Source organism: Musca domestica, unplaced genomic scaffold, assembly GCF_030504385.1.
Source record: "Musca domestica strain aabys unplaced genomic scaffold, Musca_domestica.polishedcontigs.V.1.1 48, whole genome shotgun sequence".
Taxonomy (NCBI): domain Eukaryota; kingdom Metazoa; phylum Arthropoda; class Insecta; order Diptera; family Muscidae; genus Musca; species Musca domestica.
In genome coordinates, this window is record NW_026712340.1 from 1,071,739 (window position 1) to 1,094,535 (window position 22,797).

At 34.7% G+C, this 22,797-nt stretch overlaps 2 protein-coding genes across 4 annotated transcripts in view; one reads left to right on the top strand and one right to left on the bottom strand.

Moving 5' to 3' along the window:
- LOC101890137 (pneumococcal serine-rich repeat protein) overlaps positions 1-20,746 on the top strand; it is a 479,414-nt gene extending 458,668 nt beyond the window's left edge. For all 3 annotated transcript variants that reach the window (XM_059127777.1, XM_059127778.1, XM_011292738.3), the window contains 5 exons: positions 12,221-12,383; positions 12,587-12,852; positions 13,044-13,247; positions 13,343-13,593; positions 17,061-20,746. In XM_059127777.1, coding sequence (XP_058983760.1) covers positions 12,221-12,383; positions 12,587-12,852; positions 13,044-13,247; positions 13,343-13,593; positions 17,061-17,070 — 894 coding nt within the window. In that variant the 3' untranslated portion in view covers positions 17,071-20,746. The remainder of the gene's footprint in view (positions 1-12,220; positions 12,384-12,586; positions 12,853-13,043; positions 13,248-13,342; positions 13,594-17,060) is intronic.
- On the bottom strand, positions 391-3,550 carry LOC101890307 (V-type proton ATPase catalytic subunit A). The gene is made up of 5 exons (XM_011292740.3): positions 3,394-3,550; positions 2,642-2,777; positions 1,870-2,567; positions 809-1,786; positions 391-738 (listed from the first exon to the last, which is right to left on the bottom strand). The coding sequence occupies exons 2-5, from the start codon at positions 2,715-2,717 to the stop codon at positions 646-648; spliced, it is 1,845 nt and encodes a 614-aa protein (XP_011291042.1). The 5' UTR covers positions 2,718-2,777; positions 3,394-3,550; the 3' UTR covers positions 391-645.
- Positions 20,747-22,797: the final 2,051 nt, after the last annotated feature.

The following is a 22,797-nucleotide window of genomic DNA, read 5'->3' on the forward strand; positions in this document are numbered from 1 at the left end:
GTATATTTTTGTTTTCATTTTTTTACAATAATTAATTTGTTTGTTGGTTGTTATTGCTACTACATAATTAGAATATATATTTATATAAATTTGCACACAAAAACAAGAAAATTACATTAACACACTTTCTCAAGTTATTATTGTTGTTGTTGCCTGGCTGTTGTTGTTTACAACATTAATATTAACAAAAAAATTAAAGGAAAAATCTTTCAAAAAACAATATTGGAAAAGAATTCCGAAAAAACAACAATAAAATAATATATAAACAATTTATGTGGAATATTACAACCTAACTGCTAGCCTATATTCTCTTCCTAGAAAACACGATTTTCCTAGCCACCTTCGAAAACAACCAGAAGATGGTGAAAAACTACAAAGAAAAGCAGTAGGTCAAAATTTATAATTAAACATAATTATTAAGATAATAATAATAAAGAGGACGACTTTTTTAACAAAGTTAACAAGTACTGCAATGTTAAGTAAGATTTGTGGTGGAGGTGGTGTTTACAACAATTTTGGAATACTGAGGATGAATGTGAATTAGGTTCCACGACCACAACAACAAGAAGATAGAAGGGGAATCATCATACACAAGGCTAGTGGTGTGGTGGTGGTGGGGTTTTACAGCTACACTCCAGTGACATTTTAGTCTTCCAAGTTTCTGAAGGCTTGTTGCAAATCTTCATGCAATTGTTCAAAGTCGGCCTTGATTTTAGCTTCACCATCCTTGACGGGGTCCTGTAAACAAACCAAACGAGACAATGAATTAGTTTCAAATTAAACTTGAATGCCATATTTTCCAACTCACCTTGAATTTCATCGAAGACAATTGGTACATAATGTTACCCATAGCCTCACGGATCACGTTCCATGTGATCTTGTTTTCTGATTGGGCGGTGGATTCAACGGAATGACGGGCCATATCGTAGAAGGCAATGATGTTCTTCAACATACCCACAGTCTTGTAGAAGGGGCAGAATCTGTCATAGGATGAGTAGGAGTTCTGTTGCAAGAAATCGTCCTTCAACAACTTGGCAACTTCCAAGGTGATCTTATCGGTTTCAGCCAACGAAGCCTTACCGACCAATTGCACAATTTCGGACAAGTCTTCTTCTTCTTGCAAGATTTCCTTGACCTTGGTACGCAATGGCACGAATTCGGGGAAGTTCTTGTCATAGAAATCATCCAAAGCACGCATGTATTTCGAGTAGGAAATCAACCAATTGATAGAGGGGAAATGTTTACGTTGAGCCAATTTCTTGTCCAAACCCCAGAACACTTGGACAATACCCAAGGTGGCGGAAGTGACGGGATCAGAGAAATCACCACCAGGAGGTGATACAGCACCGACAATGGAGACAGAACCTTCACGTTCAGGGTTACCCAAACACTTGACGCGACCGGCACGTTCGTAGAAGGAGGCCAAACGGGCACCCAAGTAGGCTGGGTAGCCAGAATCGGCAGGCATTTCAGCCAAACGACCAGAAATTTCACGAAGAGCTTCGGCCCAACGGGAGGTGGAATCAGCCATCATAGATACGTTGTAACCCATATCACGGAAGTATTCAGACAAGGTAATACCGGTGTAAATGGAAGCTTCACGAGCAGCGACAGGCATGTTAGAGGTGTTGGCAACCAAGGCGGTACGTTTCATGATAGATTCAGTGACACCATCGATTTCAACAGACAATTCGGGGAAATCACCCAATACTTCAGCCATTTCATTACCACGTTCACCACAACCGACGTAGATAATGACATCGGAGTTGGAGTATTTGGACAAAGCCTAAATGGAGAGGAGAACAAAAAGACATTTGTTTTTCATCAAAACGCTGTAACACAACACTTGCACTCTGCAAGTTAACCCACCTGTGAGATGACAGTTTTACCACAACCGAAAGCACCGGGAATGGCAGTGGTACCACCTTGGACACAAGGGAACAACGAATCCAAGACACGTTGACCAGTCAACAAGGGGTGATTGGCGGGCAATTTCTCAGCAACGGGACGTGGTTGACGAACGGGCCACACTTGCAACATAGTGTGTTTGGTGACTTCACCGTCGAATTCAGTTTCCAAGACAACATCATCGACATGATAGTTGCCAGCGGGGGCAATATAACGTACGGTACCCTTGGAACGGGGACCGACAATCATTTTGTGCTTGACCAAGGTGTTTTCATGGACCAAACCATACAAATCACCACCGGTGATGTGTGAGCCAACCTTAACATTGAGGGGGTTGAATTCCCAGGTGGCGGTACGAGACAAACAGGGTACATTGACACCCTTAGGAATGTAAATGGAGCTGGTTAATTCGTTGATGTCTTTCAGGGGACGCTGGATACCGTCAAAAATGCTGCCCATAATACCGGGACCCAATTCGACGGACAAGGGCTTGCCAGTACGCAAGACGGGATCACCGACAGTAACACCAGAGGTTTCTTCGTATACCTGGATGGTGGCCATGTCACCTTCCAAACGGATAATTTCACCGACCAATTCATAGTAGCCTACACGTACCAATTCGTACATAGCAGAACCAGACATGCATTCGGCTGTGACGACTGTAAAAACGCAAAATAGAGGGAGAAAACAAAAATTACATTATTTTCCCCAAGGATATCGAATGGATACGCACCAGGACCGGAGACGGCGTAGACGCGACCATATCTGGACTCACGCTCCTCGTCATCGAAACGTTTCAAGTTGGACATTTTTGGTGTGGAGTTGCTAGTGTGAGCTCTTACTTAATAATAGAAAATGGAATGATTAATCTGAAAGGAGGGAGGAGGAGAAACGATATTTAATGATTAAAATCCCATGTGAAATTATTTTCCCAATTGTTGAAAAGTCAAAGTGGGATTTATTTATGCAAATTTAACACGAAATATTAATTGAATTTGCTACCGAAAAAAATAATAATCTTTTCTGCAAAAACTTGAAAACTTTTTTCAACTCGTCGTCGTCTCTTGTCAGCTGACTTTGCGTTTTAGGAGGTCACTTGATAAATCACACATTCATTTGAAACTTTTTCGCTTGTTCTTCCTCTCCCGTGTTTGTGTGCGTGTGTGTTTGACGTATTGTTGTTGCTTGGCTTTGCAACTTTCCAGTATTTTTATGGGTGCTTTTTTCATTGGTTCGCTCGCTCGCTAGTCAGCTTCGTCGTTGAAAAATTCCATTACATTTTTTTCTTGTGATTTCACATTTCATGTTTTCAAGTTTTTGCATTTCGTTGTATTTATATTATTTCTTTTATTGTTCCAGTTGCGTTCTTTACGTGAATAGGCCAACTCTTTTATGTATTTTATTCGATTATTTCTTTACTTTCCCACTTTTTTCCAACAAAATGAAAGAAAAAAAATAATAATAACGAGCCGACAAGATTATTACCAACAGGTTTCTTCTGCGCCACACCGAACTACGACGATCAACGAAATAATGACATTACTACGTATGTAGCTCGACTGCAACGTCTGGTGGAAAAGCTTTCATTTCACGTGACATTTGGAAGTTCGGAGTTACTTCCAATTAAACATCACTGGAAATGTGTTGTGGTTACTTTTTAACTTATTACTTGCGAGTGTTGCCATATTGTTGAGATGTTTCACATGATTTTGCTAAAATTTATGCGAAATAAGAGAATAATTTTTATAAATGGCTAAGCTAAATAAAAATTAAAAAAATATATATTTTGATTTTTTGTGTATTTGTATTTGTAGGTTGTATAGAGAATTGGTAACTATTTAGTTGCCGACATTGTCTTTCCAAAGATAGATGGTATAGTAATTTTTGAACCTTAATTGTTGAAATTCTTTTTGATTTTATAAGTGGGATTGTACATATAAACAATATGTTTTTATAAAAAGCCCTTTGTTTACCATTTCTTATACAACTGACACATTGCCTGAAAATTTAGAATTGTTTATGAAAATCGGGTTATGGGTTTTCCATGAAAAGGTGATTTGGAAACTACACCCATGCGGAGGAAAATAAAATGAATGAAATACCATAAAACCAGATCATTTGAATGGGTTCAATTTTGTTTTTAATTTTTGTTAACTTTTTCCTACAACAAATTTGCCAAAAAGAAAAAAATATATAAAAAACTAAAAAAGGTGTAAGGAAATTTAAGAAAAAACAAAATAATTTTGTTGTTGCAAAATAGTCAGGTTTAATCCCATTATTGTTGATTTTATAAAAACAACGTTTGTTTATAGTGGAGAACGATGGTAATGTTTACCATGTTTTACAAAATAAGTAAAAGTAATAGCATGATTGCCTACTTCTGGTTTAGAATTGACATCTAAATTTTACACCAATTTTAACTCTACAAAAGTAAGGACTTGAAACAATTGCTCTGTTCCAGAACCTGCAAGAATCTACGAGTTTTGTAATTTTTTTCGATTTCATAAAGGGAAAATCCGCTATTGTAGTAAAAACTTTTACATTCTTGCAGTTCTGGAACAGAGCAAATATATTTTTAACCGTGCTCTGAAGCAGTTTGTCATTGCTTTCCACACATGTTTATCAATATAGTTTTTGTCCTTACTATTTAAGAAGTTATTTTGAATTTTTAACATTGTTTATGTCTCCTTTACCTACTTGAAGGGTGTATAAAATTTGACATTCCTTTCGCAAATACTTGGAGTTGAGAGAATTGTATATAGATGAATCTGAAACAGATCACTCTAGCTTCCAAATGAAATGAAGTAGATTTATTAAATTTTACTCAAATGTATATCATGTCTGCAGCACTTTTGTTATTGAAAATAAGCCATGTAGGTCCACGTTTTGGTATAGCCCCCATATAACTGTACCTCCCGATATTCGGTATTTTGGTGATTTTAGCGACATTTTTCACCGGAATTGTTTCAAATTTGGTATTTGAAGTTCGTCATAGATACTACAGCCTAAGACAGAAAATTATCTGTGCAGGCCTACGTCTTCGTCTTCGTATAGCCCCCATAAAATAGTACCTCCTTTATTCGGTATTTTGATGATTTTAGCTACATTATTCACCGATTTTGTTTCTAGTTTCGCATTTAAATATTGTAATGGCTTATGACAGAAGTTGCCTATGCAGGTACACGTCGTCGGGTAGACCTTAATATAATGGTATTTTTTAAGATTTTACTTTTATAAGAATTTTTAACGGATTTTTTTTTATTATTATTATTATTATTTTTTTTTTTTTTTTTTTTGAAATGGTGGAGGGTATTTAAAACTCGGCTCGGGCATATAGCTTTTCTACTTGTTTTTTTTAACAAATCAACAAAAAGGCAATAACAACAGGGCTAAGATGACATACAAAATCTTTAAGTTAAAATAATTTTTTACTGTATTATCTTATGATAAGCTTCTCCTTTGTATTCTTGGCAAAGAATTTACGTCCAAAATATCATAGTAGGAATAAATTGCTGCTGTTCTTCATATATAAGTAATTAGTTCAAGTTGTGGTTTAGGCCCCACATATGAATACAATTTTTTTAAAAGGTCTTGTCATATATCCTGAAATGAAAAACCAGTATACATGTGTAATTTGTTTTTTTTTTTTTCATACAATCTTACAAATCATTTTTTTTAACAACAAATTATATAATTGTTTCAGTATACCTCACATTCTGAATATCTATGCGTGTATTTGAAAAAAAAAAACATTTTCATTAAGCCTGTCGGCATTTAACCTTTTGGTAGAACACAAATTGCACAATTCTTTTTTGTCGCGTTTAAACATAAAAAATATACATATTTAAAATAAATTTTTCAAGAACAGGAAACTTCTGACTGTTACTTATATATTATTTGATTAAAAAATACCCTTTTTCTAATAATACTTAAGTTTCCTAACTATTATAGTTTTTATATATATTCAAACTTTTATGTACTTTTATAACATCAATGTTATTTTGGAGATTTTTTCTATCAAAATTCCCAGATACTTTTTGGAACGAATAACCACTGTGTAAACAACGACATGGCAACTCCTTTTGACAGTTGCTATCAACACTTCGCTGGAATGTTAAAGAATCTCATGTGATATGGCAATATTCATTGGAATAAAATGCATGATCTAAGTGAAGCTTTTAAAAGTTCCACTGAGTTATACACTTAGAAAAAAAAACAATCAATTATATAAGAACAACAAACAAATAAGATCGTATGCAGGCGTCATTCAATGAACGGTTTATGAATTAGGCAAATATATGAATAATAGGAAGATAACAACAAAATGTAAAGAGTGTTGAAAGTTTTTCTTTACTTTGGCACATGTTTAATTGTAAGCGTTAATATCGTTTATAGACACGTATTTTTAACTTTGTTGCCGAAATTGTTCTGCTGTTATTTTTTTATTTGTGTTAAGTTACAACTTACTCATATTGTTTTTTCGGGTCCCATCTGGATGTTAAGCAAAGTATGCACAGCGGGGTGGGGCCATAGCAGCAGAACATTGTAAAAAATGCCATAAATATGACTTGTTTATTATTTGTTTTGTTAGTTTTTGGCAGAAATCACAACTTCTGCCGTTGCTTTGTTGTGTTTATGTGCATTCTTTTTTTTTTTCAATTTCAGTGTGTGGGGAATTCTTTAATATCTAGGTGGTGTAATAATTTTCGGGGAATGTATTCATGGGGTACATTAGTTGTAAATACTACTTTTTCAATTATAAATTGCCTATATTTAGTAGATTATGGAACAACTCTAGTTTAGTAAAAACTCTTAGATTTTTCCGAAATTTTTTCCAGAGGTAGGTATTTTTACCCTGATCCCGGTAAACTATTTTTTTCTTGGGGGACGGACCCGGGACCCCAGATTTTTGACCCGAAAGTCCGGGATCAAGACCCCACCTGGACCCGGATCCACTTACCCGATATAGACAATATGGGTATCGTTGGAAAGCTTATGAAAATACCTATCCAACAAGTGGTCACATGAAGGGGTAAGTTGTCATGGTTCGGAAGTTATAGTCAAATTATCGATTTTTTGGACCCGGATTCTTTATGAAACCCCCAAAAAGTCAAAAAAGGGCCCATTATGGGGGTCAACAAAATTGTTTCCAAATTATAGCTGACACTCTTACCTTTCAAAAATGCTACAATTTGTGCTAATACCTTTTTCGGGTCCTGAGATATAGGTCTTTCCATCCGCATAACCCGATTCTAACCAGTTCATTAAAATGATGATTTTTAATAAAAAAGTGTTTATTTCGCGTAGCAGTCGTCGGAATAACAAAAGTTTTCTAAATTTGGCTCTTTTTGTAAATAGCCGGCCTTCGGCCGGGGCTTGAGATTTTCTCCTCTAGGTATGTCCTACACCGGCTAACGCGAACCAAAGTTTTCTAAATTTGACACTTTTTGTATATAGCCGGCCTTCGGCCGGGGCTTGAGATTTTCTCCTCTGGGTATGTCCCACACCGGCTAACGCGAACCAAAGTTTTCTAAATTTGACACTTTTTGTATATAGCCGGCCTTCGGCCGGGGCTTGAGATTTTCTCCTCTGGGTATGTCCTACACCGGCTAACGCGAACCAAAGTTTTCTAAATTTGACACTTTTTGTATATAGCCGGCCTTCGGCCGGGGCTTGAGATTTTCTCCTCTAGGTATGTCCTACACCGGCTAACGCGAACCAAAGTTTTCTAAATTTGACACTTTTTGTATATAGCCGGCCTTCGGCCGGGGCTTGAGATTTTCTCCTCTAGGTATGTCCTACACCGGCTAACGCGAACCAAAGTTTTCTAAATTTGACACTTTTTGTATATAGCCGGCCTTCGGCCGGGGCTTGAGATTTTCTCCTCTGGGTATGTCCCACACCGGCTAACGCGTACCAAAGATTTCTGAATTTCATTCTTACGCAAAATATACCATTTTTTATTGAAAACATAGTTTTAATGAACTGGTTAGAATCGGGTTATGCGGATGGAAAGACCCATATCTCTGGACTCAGTGAAGGTATTAGCACAAATTGTAGCATTTTGGAAAGGTAAAAGTGTCAGCTATAATTTGGCATCAATTTTGTTGTCCCCCATAATGGACCCTTTTTTGACTTTTTGGGGGTTTTATAAAAAATCCGGGTCCAAAAAATCGATAATTTGACTATAACTTCCGAACCGTAACCCATTACCCCATCATGTGACCACTTGTTGGATAGGTATTTTCATAAGCTTTCCATATTGTCTATATCTGGTAAGTGGATCCGGGTCTAGTCGGGGTCTTGAACCCGGACTTTCGGGTCAAAAATCTGGGGTCCCAGGTCCGTCCCCCAAGAAAAAAATAGTTTCCCGGGATCATGGTTAAAATACCTACCACTGAAAAAATTTTCGAAAAAATTGAAGAGTTTTTACTAAACTAGAGTTAAGCCTAGATTATAAAGTAAATCTGCAATTGTTTGATGTGGAAAAAATTATTGAATGGCCTGCACACGATTTAATACCTATTTCAGGACGAATTTCGAGTCATTCAATTATACCCCCATTTATATCCTACAGCACATAGTGGTAGGGGTATTATGTCTTTGTGCATTTGTTTGTAACATGGAGAAGGAAGCGAGATAGACCCATAGTTACTTTTGAGGATCTTCAAAGAATCCCTTTCTGAGTCTATCCGTCCGTCCGCCAGTCTGTCCATGTATTTATGTGAACAAAATAGAGGTCGCATTTATTGTCCAATTGAGATGAAAATTTCCATACAATATCCCTTTGGCACAAGGACGAACCCTATTGAAATTGGTGAGAATCGTTTAAAATTTACATACATCTCCCATATATATCTTCAACCGATTTCGGCTTAATTGTGCACAAAATAGCCAATATCAGTCCAAATGACCTGAATTTTGGCACATCCGACCGAATTCAGTCTAGAAGCAAGTACATCAAATTTGGTGAAAATCGGTTCAGATATAGCTGTAGCTCCCAACCATATTCAACCGAATTTTACTATTTGGTGAAACTCGGTCCGGTATATCTATTGCTCTAATAAATATTTCTTATTATAACCCTTATCGAAGTCATATCATGAGATGAAAAAACTGCAACCAATTTCAGACTGCTGTCATATCTAAGCCACTCGTCCGACAGCTGTTAAAATTATTCCAGTGACAGCTCATTATATTGTTTACAAGCATACAAGAGCATTTTGGTGAGAATTTTCCGAAAAAAATTTATTCGTGATGGAATTTAAGCGTGATTTTGGCCGCAGACCTTGGACATTCTAACAGGACTTAGCAGCATCGCAATCAGCGCCACCCAAGAATGGTTACAAAATGAGGTTCCTCGCTTAATTTCCAGCGCACAATGGCCACCAAAATCTCCGGATACCAATCCGTTGGACTATTGTGTCTGGAGTATTTTGGAAAGCAAGGTTGGCACTAAAAATATCAAAGTGTCGATCACCTCAAGCAACTGTTTCGCCGGGAATGGACCAAAATACCGCAGAGCAACATTCGGGCAGCGTGTGACAGTTTCATTGGCCGTTTGAAGGCCATAATTCGTGCCAAAGGTTACCAATTCGAACAAATCTAAACTTATTCTAAAATTTGATGCCATTCTGCTTTCATTCAATAAAATTAAAAAAAATATAAAAATTGTGGCGTTTGACTTTGTTGCAGTTTTTTATCTCACCCTGTATACAGCAATGTTATTTGGTTCAGAGTTGGTATGATCTACTTCACGTAATTTCCCAATATAAAGTTTTTTGTTACGTGAGCTTACCTAAATACACATAGTGGTGTAGGCTATCATATAGTCGACCCCGCCCGACTTTTGGCCTTTCCTTACCGGTTTTAGATTGTTTATGTGAAAAAATAAATTGTATTTCAGACTTGACGAGTAATGTATTATATGTAAAATAAATAAATAATAAATAACATTCAAAGGGCTTTGAAACATAACGATTATTGTTCGACAACGTTCTGACGTGGTCAAGATTTCGTCATTCAAGGGAATGACTTTGAAATCTAAGAAAATCTTCATTTAAATTTCTTGTCGTTATCATTCCGCGTCATCTAACAAAGTGCTAGGCATTTCCCTCTCCCAGTTTAGGTTGGCTTTGAAAACTGAAAAAAGTAAATAAAGTTTTAGGAATTGAGTTTAGTTGCTGCAATTTCATAAATTTATGTTAAATCTCCAAAACTAAGAAGAGGGGAGAGACAGAGGAGAAACAAAGAATGCCCGTAACTACAATCAAATCTATAGTTTATGGTCGCATATTTTGGTCATGGAAACAAACATGGGACTGCACTGTAAAGTGGTAAACATACACATACTGCAGACATTGTTTCATATTTTTATTTTTATTTTCCAACAATTCCCTGATTTTGCTCTTGTTTTTTGCTTACAAAAATACAATTTTGAATTGTTGCTCTAACCACACATCCCGATTTTTCTCAGCACAAACCCCTTTTTCTGCAACACCAAAAATAATACATATTAAAACTTGTAAGTGTGATATACTTAGCAGGATATTCTTCGTATACGATAGCCTGGATTGTTGTTAAATAGAAATGAGCATCATTTTCCTGTGCACAAAACTTCCTCTGTAGCTGTAGGAAACCGGAAGTTAGGTTATGAACAGTAGAAGAAACTTTTTAAATTAGTTTTTGTGTTGTGCCGCCGCCTATTTGGAAATGTTGTAGTTATGCGAAAAACTACACATAATTTCATACAATTTGAATTTTACTGCTGCTGCAGTATTGCATTGGCAGTTGTTGTTTGTTTCACACTCTTTTTTTTGGGCATTTGTTGAACAATTATTTATTATCCTTGGAGGATGTGAGTGCCGAGCCAAGGAAACTGACACTAATGAAATCTGATATTTACTACATGTGCTCTTAAGATTTTAAATTAAAAACTTTGTTGGTAAATCATTTTTTGTCATTTATATTGGATTTCTTACAATGTATGAAGTTGAAGAATGCTATTTAGGGAGGAGATATGATGATAAAAAAAGTAAAAAAGCTGTAAGTTCGACCGGGCCGAACTTTGAATACCCATTGACAATGACAATGAAATTTGACAATTTTCAAAAAATAAAATCCGTTGAAAATTCTGTTAAAATCTTAAAAATGCCGAATGTAGCCATTATATTAGGGTCTATACAACGATGTGGACATGCAGAGGCAGAGGAAAATAGGGAGGTGCCGTTATATGGGTGCTATACGAAGACGTGGACCTGCACAGACAATTTTCTGTCTTAGGCTGCAGTATCCATTACGAACTTTAAATTCCAAATTTGAAACTATTCCGGTGACAAATGTCGCTAAAATCATTAAAATACCGAATATCGGGAGGTTCTGTTATATGAGGGCTATACGAAGACGTGGGCCTGCACAGATCATTTTCTGTCTTAGGCTGTAGTATCCATTACGAACCTTAAATATCAAATTTAAAACAATTCCGATGAATATTGTCGCTAAAAACATTAAAATACCGAATATCGGGAGGTACCGTTATATGGGGGCTATACGAAGACGTGGAACTACATGACCCATTTTCAATTCCAAAAATCTTGCAGACATAATATACATTTAAGTAAAATTTTATCAACCTACTTCATTTTGTTCGGAAGCTAGAGTGATTTCCACAGACGGACGGACATCGCTAAATCGACATTTTATGCTGATCAAGAATATATATACATTGTGGGATCTAAAATGTATATTTCGAGGCGTTACGGAATGACAAAATTAATGTTCCCACCATACTATGCTGGAGGGTATAAAAATCGTTATAATTCCCCATTTGATTTCTAAATCTTATCTTTTAACTTTTACGAACCTTCTTTCCTGGACCCATATTTCTTTTTTACCTAATTACAAAACATGATTTTATGCTGATCAAGAATATATATACATTGTGGGATCTAAAATGTATATTTCGAGGCGTTACGGAATGACAAAATTAATGTTCCCACCATACTATGCTGGAGGGTATAAAAATCGTTATAATTCCCCATTTGATTTCTAAATCTTATCTTTTAACTTTTACGAACCTTCTTTCCTGGACCCATATTTTTTTTACCTAATTACAAAACATGATTAGATATTATTTCTTTGTTTTTAATTCTTGTAGTAAATGAAAGCATTTAAATACAATTTGTGTAACCAATTTTAGTTCAACCTCATAATAAAATACTCTTAGTTTAAAATCCTAAATTTTAACCCAAAACTTTATCTCAAATCCAATATCTAATGATTTTCTTTTTTCTACCTCTTTTTCTAATTTCAGTGCATGAAAGCATATGTGGAATTTGAAATATCCGAAGGCGCATATGAGATCTCATGTCCCGATGCTCAGTGTCCGGAACAGGGTGTTATGACCCTAACCGAAATAGCTAAACTAACAACAACCAATCTAATGAAAAAACATCACAGATATCGCTTAAATCGAGGTAAGGCAATTGTAAAATCCACTTTCCCCCCCCCAACTGGCTTACATCTGACCGACCAAGCAATGGAATTGCATTTGTTGTTATTTGGTCAAGATTGATTGTCAGTTGCCAATAACAAAACATCATCATCGAAATAATAATAATCATTTTTTGTTTGTTTATTTTTTTTTTTGCTCCATCCCTTTTCTTTTCGGCGTAAATAGAAATTGAATTGGATAAAACACGTACCTGGTGTCCTCGAGCTGGTTGTGAAACTGTTTGTTTAATAGGTTCAACATTATCATCATCCACGGCACAGACATCTGATGTGGCGGCTGCCTCAACGTCATCGGCAGCCTCAACGAATGCAACGAACCAAAGTTTAAGCCCCAACAACGGCAGTGGTAATCCTGCGGCCAATACACCCCTACTGTGTGCCGTACAATGTCCCTCGTGTAAGGATGAATTCTGTTCGGCATGTAAGAAAACGGTATGTATGGCTGTGATGTCTTTTTCTTTGATAATATAAAACAATGAAATCCATTCTTCCCTGTCATCGTTGTCCCCTTTTTTTAAATAAATACGAAAATCCTGCTGTTGTCATTTATAAATTGCACGACAAGAAACATAAAAGGAAGTTTATTTATTTAATACGTTGCTTCTTTTCTTGGTTTATTTTAGTGGCATCCAAATATCACTTGTGAGGAATACAGCCGTCGTTTGGCCGCCGATGGCCAGGATGATATTGGCATACCGTTCGATAATGACCTCATCAAGTGTTGTCCCATGTGCGCTGTGCCCATTGAAAAGGATGAAGGCTGTGCCCAAATGATGTGCAAACGTTGCAAACATGTCTTCTGTTGGTATTGTCTGGCCAGTTTGGATGTAAGTTTGCCGTTTGCTTTACCTTACCAATACTGAGTTAATGCATTTTCCAATACTTTCTTATTTGACTTTCCAAAAAAAAAAAAAAAATGCAGGATGACTTTCTTCTGCGCCATTACGACAAGGGACCATGTAAAAATAAACTTGGACATTCCCGTGCCTCGGTGGTATGGCATCGAGCTCAAGTGATAGGCATTTTTGCTGGCTTTGGTATATTATTGTTGGTGGCCTCGCCCCTACTATTGCTGGCAGCACCATGTATTATTTGTTGCAAGTGTCGCAGTTGCAGTGGCTCCAAAATGGATGAAGGTGATGTCGATATGGATGAAGCTACAGCATTACAAAGGTATGTAAAATTGAATTAAGAAATGTCTTAATAAACAAGTGTTGTCTTCTTGCGAATTTTTAGTTAAATTGAAAGGTAAAAAAGTGGTTAAAAAATATACAAATTTAAAAAATATATCATGATTTCTTCAATCACGATTAATATGGCCACGGAAGTTTTATTCACAAAATGGATGATTTCCAACATCTAGATCTACAATTTTAAAACCCTCTCGGAAATTTGTTAGGAGAATCTATATATAAAAATCAAGTCAATTAGCACATAGATAAAATCAGACAGTTGTTTTATTCTCCCTCATACAAACTCCCGACATGCTGTCCATTTAATCTTTAACCCCAACACTCCAAATTTATCATATTCAGCAAATTTTATTACCTGACCAAAAAGGCCGGTGATAATCTACTACACTTGCCCACTTTGGGGCCACTAAAGCTCTTAAAGGATATGTCATAGTAAACATTTGGCGAAATTATTCGTCATGAAGCCATTTGTGTTCCAGACAAAACATAAATACCCAATATGTTCCCAATTGTGTTTGGGGTAACATATTTGTCAACGAAAAAGCGCTTAGCCAAGACGTCACCAAAACTTGTAGGGTACAACCTTTTTTTTAGAGAGCAAAAACAAGCGAATAGTCCTGGTTTGAATGGATTATTCATTTAAAGAAACACTTAGCAAAAATTAAAGCTATAGCCAAAAGTTTTAAAGAATATTTTTAGAAGGACTATTTTTTGGATTTTTTAGAATATTTGTTAAAGGATATCAGAACTGTAAATATGTCATTTTTAAGAATATTTTCAAAAGGTCTGTCAGAATGAGAAATTAAAAAGGATATTTTCAGAAGGACATCAGAGCTATAAGCTTGGATTTATAAAGAATATTTTTGAAGCACTATTAGAGACATAAGCTTGGATTTTTAAATAATATTTTCTGGAGGACTATTAGAACGACTGTCAGAGTTATAGGATTGATTTTTTTAAGAATATTTTCTTTTAAAGAATTTCAATATTTCTTTGTAAGGTAAATAAATGAAATGAAATATTTTCAGAGGTATGATTGTCGATTTATAAGGATTATTTTCAGAAGACTTTCAGAGGTATGAACGTAGATTTATAAAAAAATATTTACAGAGCTATAAACGTGGAAAAGAATGAGTATTTTCAGAGCTACACTAAAAATAATATTTTTAGAGCTATAAACGTGGTGTTTAAAGGATTTTTTTCAAAGCTATAAACGCGGACTTAAAAATACTATTTTCAGAACTTTAAACTTGCAGTTAAAAATACTATTTACAGAATTAGAAATACTATTTTCAGAGATCATCTGTGAATTCATATTCATGTTTTCAATGGATAAAATATCTTTGCGGAAAAAAACTTTAGGGTATATGGACACATATAACGGCTCCACCCGAAAAGTAAAATGTTTCAGATAATTTCCAAACAAAAAATTCTATAACGCGACAATTTGGTTTCTACAGGGTGAGATAAAAAACCTGCAACAAAGTCAAACGCCATATTCTTGATTTATTTTTTTTTAATTTTATTGAATGAAAGCAAAAATGTCGGAAATAGCATCAAATTTAGAATAAGTTTAGATTTGTTCGAATTTGTCACCTTTGGCACGAATTATGGCCTTCAAACGGCCAATAAAACCGTGACACGCTCCCCGAATCTTGCTCTGCGGTATTTTGGCCTATTCCTGGCGAAACGCTTGCTTGAGGTGATCGAGACTTTTATATTTTTTAGTACCAACATTGCTTTCCAAAATACTCCAGACACAATAGTCCAACGGATTGGTATCCGGAGATTTTGGTGGCTATTATGCTCTGGTAATGAAGCGAGGAAACTCATTTTGTAACCATTTTTGGTGGCGCGTGCTGAGTGCGATGGTGCTGAGTCCTGTTGGAATGTCCAAGGTCTGCGGCCAAAATGTTTGCGTGCCCAAAGCTTAAATACACCCTCCAGAATATTTTCGCGATAATATTCGTCATTTATTCTGAAGCCACCGTCGATTAAAACGAGCGTAGAGCGACCATCGCCTGTTATGGCGGCCATCACTATGGCCATGGCCATGGCGCTTGAGTACTAGTGGCCAACCGGAGGTGCACATTTTCAGCTGACCTTTTTGGCAAGTAAACACGATCTCATTTTCTCATCGGAGAAAACAAAATTCGGAAGTTCACCACTTTCGGCCAAGAGAAGCAACTCTTCAGCTCTTTTGACTCTATGTTCTTTCTGTTGCGGTGTAAGTTCTTGCACTTTTTGGAATTTCAATGTCTTTACCCCGAGCTCATTTTTCAATATTTGTCGAATGGAATATTGCGATATGTTCAGCTCACGAGCTATTTTTCGGCCACTGCGATGCGGGTTTTGATCCAGTCCCTTCTTTACTTTTCAAACCATTTCTGCTGATGTTGCCGTTTTCTTCCGTCTACTTCCTTGACATCGCTACCAGTTTCACGGTAACGAGCGATGGTACGAGACACAAAAGATTTATTCACATTTAAATGCTGGAGTGCTTTAACGATAGCCACTTGTGGTTTTCCAGCCAATCATAAAGAAATCACACTATCACGCTTAGATCCCATCACGAATAACTTTTTTTCTGGAAAACTCTCACCAAAATAATTTAATAATTTAAAGAGCTGTCGTACGAGTGGCTAAGAAATGACAGGAGTCTGAATTTGGTTGCAGTTTTGTCATCTCACCCTGTAAAACGAGATATAGGCCAAAGGAATACCCTGGTTAGGCAGAACACCCTGCTAACTACACTTCGTCCTCTAAATCTTTTCTTCTTCTTCTCGCTTCTATATTTTTCATATCCCCAAAAATTTTAGTGGTACCTTCTGATATTTCAGTATTTTAAAAATTTCATCAAAAATTCTCAAAATGTTCATTAAATTTGCAAGTCCATAAGGCCTCTTTATAATGTATTGCGATTCCACTGCCTTCCTCTGTCTTTCATCCTTCCCCAGGAGATTTCATAGGTCCATGGAAATTGATTGTAGCCGAGCCCTTCTAATTATCCCTCGCCGAGTATGCACTGAACTACAAGTTGAAATCGTTAATAAAAGTGGCTACACTGTCTATCACTGCAATTTGGGGGTTTTAGGGTTCATCATATCGATTAGGATCGACCATTTAGGTGTGTGAGGATACCTTCTTTCGGACTTCCTTACGTATTTTAGTTTCAACTTATTCTGTATGAATTCAGCTTCGAAGTTGGCTTTATTTGGCACTATGGTTTCTGATTAGTAGAAAACTTACCTGGCGAAAATTTGTTGGTATTTTCAAGGTCCTAGTCACATTTTTAAAATTTATGGATTACAACTTGGTATTTATGGTTCTCAAAGTATAGAAAATTTTATATTATTAATATATAAAACATATAAAATTTTCCGTATATAATATAAGTTATTAAATATATTACTAATTTCAAATTCTATTTCTCTTTTCTCTTTATAGCCTCAACTAATAAAATATATACGACTGCAGTTATTTTTCACATAGTATTTCAATGTATAAACATTTTAGTTATGTATATCCCTCTTAAATAACAAAACAAAAATATATTTTTTTAATTTTTAAAATTAAAAAATATTATTAAGCTTAAGTAAAATATATAGGCATAACCGAACATAAAAGCAGAACTATAAAATTGGATTTTATGTTAAATAAAAAAAACAAAAACTAACAAAAAATAATGCTAGTTAAACAAATGAAACAAATTAAGAATAGAAAACTTAAATCAAATCCAATAAACAAACAACAAAACAATACGATATTTCTTATCTAAACACAACAACAACAAAAAGAAAACTTAGATATTATATTATCAGTATAACAAAAATGATATAGCAACCCAAATAAATTTTAAAACTTAATAGAAACGCAAAATTACAGAATTGTTGAAATACATATTACATATGAACAAACATACAAACAAAAGAAGAAAACAAATAACAACATAATAATGTACATTATATAATAAAATTTTACTTTTTTTTTTAATTTTATTTGTTTCTTCATTTTATTAAATAGCAAACAATTATTAATTACTTCATTCTATTATCATAGATAATAAGTGCACGTATAATGTTAACTAAAAAAAATTGTGATATTTACAGTGATTCGGTTTTGAATAATGAAAATTATTTAAATCGATAGCTTTACACAAATTATAAAACTTAACTTAAACGAAAAAGAAATACATTAAAGGAAAAAAAAAACAAACAATGTTTTAAATGCTTTTTTGACTTAATAACAAAATAAAAAGAAACTTTAATTGTAATTAACAAAATTATATTTCCAATTTTTTTAAATATTATTGCATACATATTATATAAACACACACATGTTATTATGTACCCATCCATGTATTAAAGCAAAATTGTAATTATACTACTTAGGCTAGTTATTATTTAAAACCAGAACAAATTTATATATTTTGTTGAGTTTCATTAGTTATATATAAACGTCACTTTAGGTTAGGCTATACCAAACCTAATCCATGCAACTGTAAAATAATATTAAATTGAAAAAAAAAACGAAACACTAAATCTATGTATATTCATGCAATTTAAAAAAAAAAACAAAGCTTTCTTTCTGATATACATATATATATTATAAATAATGTAATAGATGTATAGATAACTCTAATACGAGATGTATTGAAAATATAAATAAATGCATATATATGTGAAAAAAAAGTAAAAGGGATACATTTTTTATGTTAAATACCACATGATTGGAATGTTGGATGTTCAAAGAAATAATAGTCGAAAACTTTTCTCCTTAAACGTCGGTTTAATTTTCCAATGAAATGATAGTATTTTGAAAAACTTTTAAAACATGGCGTTTAAGGTAAGGGTACACAAGCAGCTTGGTATCATGGCTAGGCATATTAATGTTAAATTATAAAGGGAAACGAATTTGAGTGCGGCTCTGGCATCCCTTTATGATATGTCACAAAATATGCCATGCAAAGACTTCAAGCTGTTTTTGTACTATCACCTTAATTGTCGTGCTTCTAATTATCCACTTCATCAGAAAGTGACTTTCTCAGACGCAATCAGCTAGGTGACCAGAAGATATTCTGGGACAATCAATCGCGAAGGTTTTCGTGGGAGTCTTGCCTTCCCCGACATGTGTGTCCGAGTATTGGTATCTTGATTTTTCCTTCCTCTTTGCAATTGGTCGGTTACGCCCAAGGACCCAATGCGCAACCTTTTTGGTGTACATCACATTGTCATTTCCTTGGGTTCCCAGCTTACTTGGAGATTGAAAGTCCATTACCTCTCTCTATATTGAGTTGCGGCCCGAACGCCTTTCATCCTTTTCCCGGAGACTACATAGGTGACATCGGCTTCAAAGAGACTTTGTTGCTAGGTCCACTGAACTAGAAGTAACCTATCATCGTTGATGAAAGTGGTTACCTCTTCGATCTTTGATGTTTGGGATTTTCCCATCAGGTTTTTTGGTCGATTGCGATTGAGCATCTAGGTACGTGAGGACACCTTCTTCCGGATTTTCTTTGTATTTTAGCTTCAACGTAAGCTTCATGAATTTAGCTTGAGGTTCTGTCAGCAAACCTGTGCCAGTGAGTGATGGATCTCTTATATCCGGTTTTATCCTTTCATTTTCGGGACTTATTTTGTGTCGATTAAGATTGAGCATTTAGGTACGTGAGGATAACTTCTTTAGCTTCAACCTAATCTTCATAAATTCAGCTTTGCTGTCAGCAAACCTGTGCCAGTGAGTGATGGATCTCTTATATCCGATTTTATTTTCGGGACTTATTGCTCTGGGTGGTTGAATCTTAGGGGAGAGAACTCTCCTGCGCCCTCCATTACACACCAGCATTCTGCCTCGAGTGTGGTAGCTTGTCGGAACCAGCTGAGTTTTAATCCCTAAATATATATAATGTGGATGTCCAGAGTTGAGAATTTAACTGTGGCCAGTGCGGTCATTTTCATTTCACTGTCGGATAAGCAGGGATTATTGCCTCTGGAACACTCTCAAGGATCACTCTTGCAGAAGTTCTGACAGATTCTACCTCTTTCGCGGTGTGGAGCCACTCACCGCCTCACTTTTGGCATGGTATAACTAATTTCGTACTTCGTAACTTGAGGAAACGTCGACAAATAGAATAAGGGTGATTATCCAAAAAAAACATGTCGAAATGGTGGTACTAAGGGCAGCCATGGCATAACGTATCACTGTCATGTCTGTAAGTTAACGACGAAATCAAAGTAGTCGCTGAGACCTACCAATGGGTTTCAAAGTTACCGATTTTTGTCGGTAACTCAACAAATGAGTTAGAAAATCGCACCACAGATGGAATCGCAACTTGTAAGACTGGTTGCTAAAGGGACGCCACTGTAATTAAACTCGAAGCTACCCAATATATCTTTAGAGCCTTCCACTATCCGCAACTTTTGTGCACAGTCAGTGGCAATCAGCTTTGTTTCCCGAGAGTGGGTAATACATTTTAACTTATTAAATATGTAAATTGAAAATTTCTTATCCTGGCGATCATGTGATATTTAATAAAAAAATATGAATTTTCAAGGACTGAATATAAGATTTACATTTCATTTGATGGACACTAAATGCCTATTGAATATTGCTTAAATGTAAAAAACATATCCGACATCACTTAATTTAATATGTGCCAAAAATACTATCGAAAAAATCCATTTTACCACCACCCCATTTTACCATTATTCAAAATAACGAAGGCTATGTCCGCTTCTTTTTAACCGTAGCATAGATTGTGTAAACAAACAAATTCCATAAAATATGTATATACATATATGATTATTATAAATGTACCTTTATCAAAATACAGCTGCTTAATACATGGATTGGATAATGGAAACATATAACATAGCTTGTAATATTGTAGTTAGCCCCATATCTCTTAACTCAATCTTCTTTCCATGTACATTATATACTGTGTTTTCAAATATATATCCTACTATACAAATGAATAAATAAATCAAATGTTCTCAATAAAAATATTTAAATGATTATAAAATACAATGTGTAAAATATAGACATTAAAAATAAATTAACAAATATATAAATATGTATATTATATAATGATTCAATAGTTATTCAACATCTTCACATAAATTGAAATTGAAAAATGTAAAACATATACACACATGTACTTGCATATATGTAGTATAGTATATATATATAAAATAATGTATTTAAAGCTATTAATCCCTTCAATGTATAAAAACAAAAACGATTTAATAAATTATGAAAATGTTAAACACATGATCTTTTTTTAATAAAAGGGTTTATTATAAGCAGTGGTAAGTTGAGGGTTTGATAGTACAAATGTATGGTAACACATTTACGACCTGCCACTATGGTATCAACTTAGTGATATTATTTCCAAAATTAGGTAATAACATTTTACATTCACAATTTTTAAAGCATATTAATTATTATTACAACAAAGATACGATTAAAAAATGGGGATGAGTGCCCAAAAGTATGATACAATAATGATAAATACAAATGTGGAAAAGCCACTTTAAATACATGGTAGAAAAAAACAGGTAGCTGTATCAACGCTTGGGAACATTGATGTGTCAAAATATTTTAAATGTCTTTTCAAATATAAGTAGATTTTTATATGTTTTCTCATACGACGTCATTAGGAGGTTATTATACTACGCGCTATTCAACAATTTTTACAAATTGAAATAATTTTTCATTCAAAATTTTCAATTCCAAAATTGGTTTGACAGTTCATGTCCCAGCAGCTGAGTCGATGCGTCTACCTATATACTTCTACCATGCATGGTAGAAGAATGCAGGTAGATGCATCAACGCTTGGGAACTTTGATATGTCAAAAAAATTTTAATTTTTTCAAAAATAAATAGATTTTTATAACATTTCTTATACTACGCCAATTGAAGGTTTTATGATATGCATTTTTCAAGAATTTGTACAAATTTAAATAAATTTCCATTCAACATTTTCAATTACAAAATTGGTTTGACAGTTCATTGTCCCAGCAGCTGTGTCGATGCGTCTACCTATATTCTTCTACCATGTCTACCATGCTTTAAATATGACACTAATAGCACATTTATGCTTTTGAAGGTTAACCCACTTTGTTTATTAGGAAATCTCCAACTCATTTTTTGAGTTACCGACAAAAGTCGGTAAAATTAAAATGATTATTAGCATCGGTAATTAACGAAATTTGTAGATAAGTTGTCGGTAAGTTTCCCATAGATACCAATGTTGTCAACCTTAACTTATTTTAATATCAAAATTTTTGGTTTCAAAGTTACCGATGTTTGTCGGTAACTTAAGAAATGAGTTGGAGTATCATACTACCAGTGGGTTAATCTAGTGTGTTTAGAGTCACCAACTCTTCACCTACATTTATTGTCAACATTTGTTATTTGTTAGAGCGAAAAAAACGTTTCGCCCCGACATAATATTATTGAAGCGAATTTCTGATTTGCCAATTTTGGCAATAACAGAATATTACAAATAAAAAACAACGACTCGAATTTAAGGCAATATCGCGGATATTTTTGACACGTTCCATACTACCATTGCAGGATGGTTTTACCGAAACGTAGACCTATATTCCGATGAAAATTTTGGATAAAATCATGGAAAAATTACATAAAACAGAACAAAGCTAACACCCCCCACATTTCTTTTCAAAATTTTGTTCTATACATCTCTAAAGATTTATTTCGCTACAAAAAGTGTTCATTTTCCAAGTAGCTGTGTTGATGCGACTACCCATATGAAAGGTTCATAACCTATGCTAAAATTCTTTGATATTACAAACATATAAACAGTCGGATATTGTTTAATAGGCTAAACAAGTACATAACGGAGTATAAAATAGATAAAAACATAGAAATTGCCGGGACGACTACGAAACAAAAAACATCCTGTGAATTTAGTATTTCTTAAAAGTATTTGTTGTTGTGACAGTTGAAAATGAACGAAATTACGAATGAACATTTTATACATTCTATTTTTATGCCTTTCAATTATTGTCTTGTGTAAACGCCATATCTGTGTTACGCCGTGTTAACAGCTCATGAAATTCTTAACAACTGATTGGTTACCGGATTTTTTATGCCGCCGTTGATAGTTTTTCAACGGCACGGACACTTTATGGAAAGTGATATTGTTATGAATTCCTTTTTG

What these genes read in the sequence shown, in the direction of transcription:
- LOC101890307 (XM_011292740.3), bottom strand. Translation starts at nt 2,717, where the DNA reads ATGTCCAACTTGAAACGTTTCGATGACGAGGAGCGTGAGTCCAGATAT. An exon ending in CTACGCCGTCTCCGGTCCTG is followed by an intron (nt 2,568 to 2,641) that starts GTGCGTATCCAT and finishes GCGTTTTTACAG; the next exon opens with TCGTCACAGCCGAATGCATG. An exon ending in GTAAAACTGTCATCTCACAG is followed by an intron (nt 1,787 to 1,869) that starts GTGGGTTAACTT and finishes CTCTCCATTTAG; the next exon opens with GCTTTGTCCAAATACTCCAA.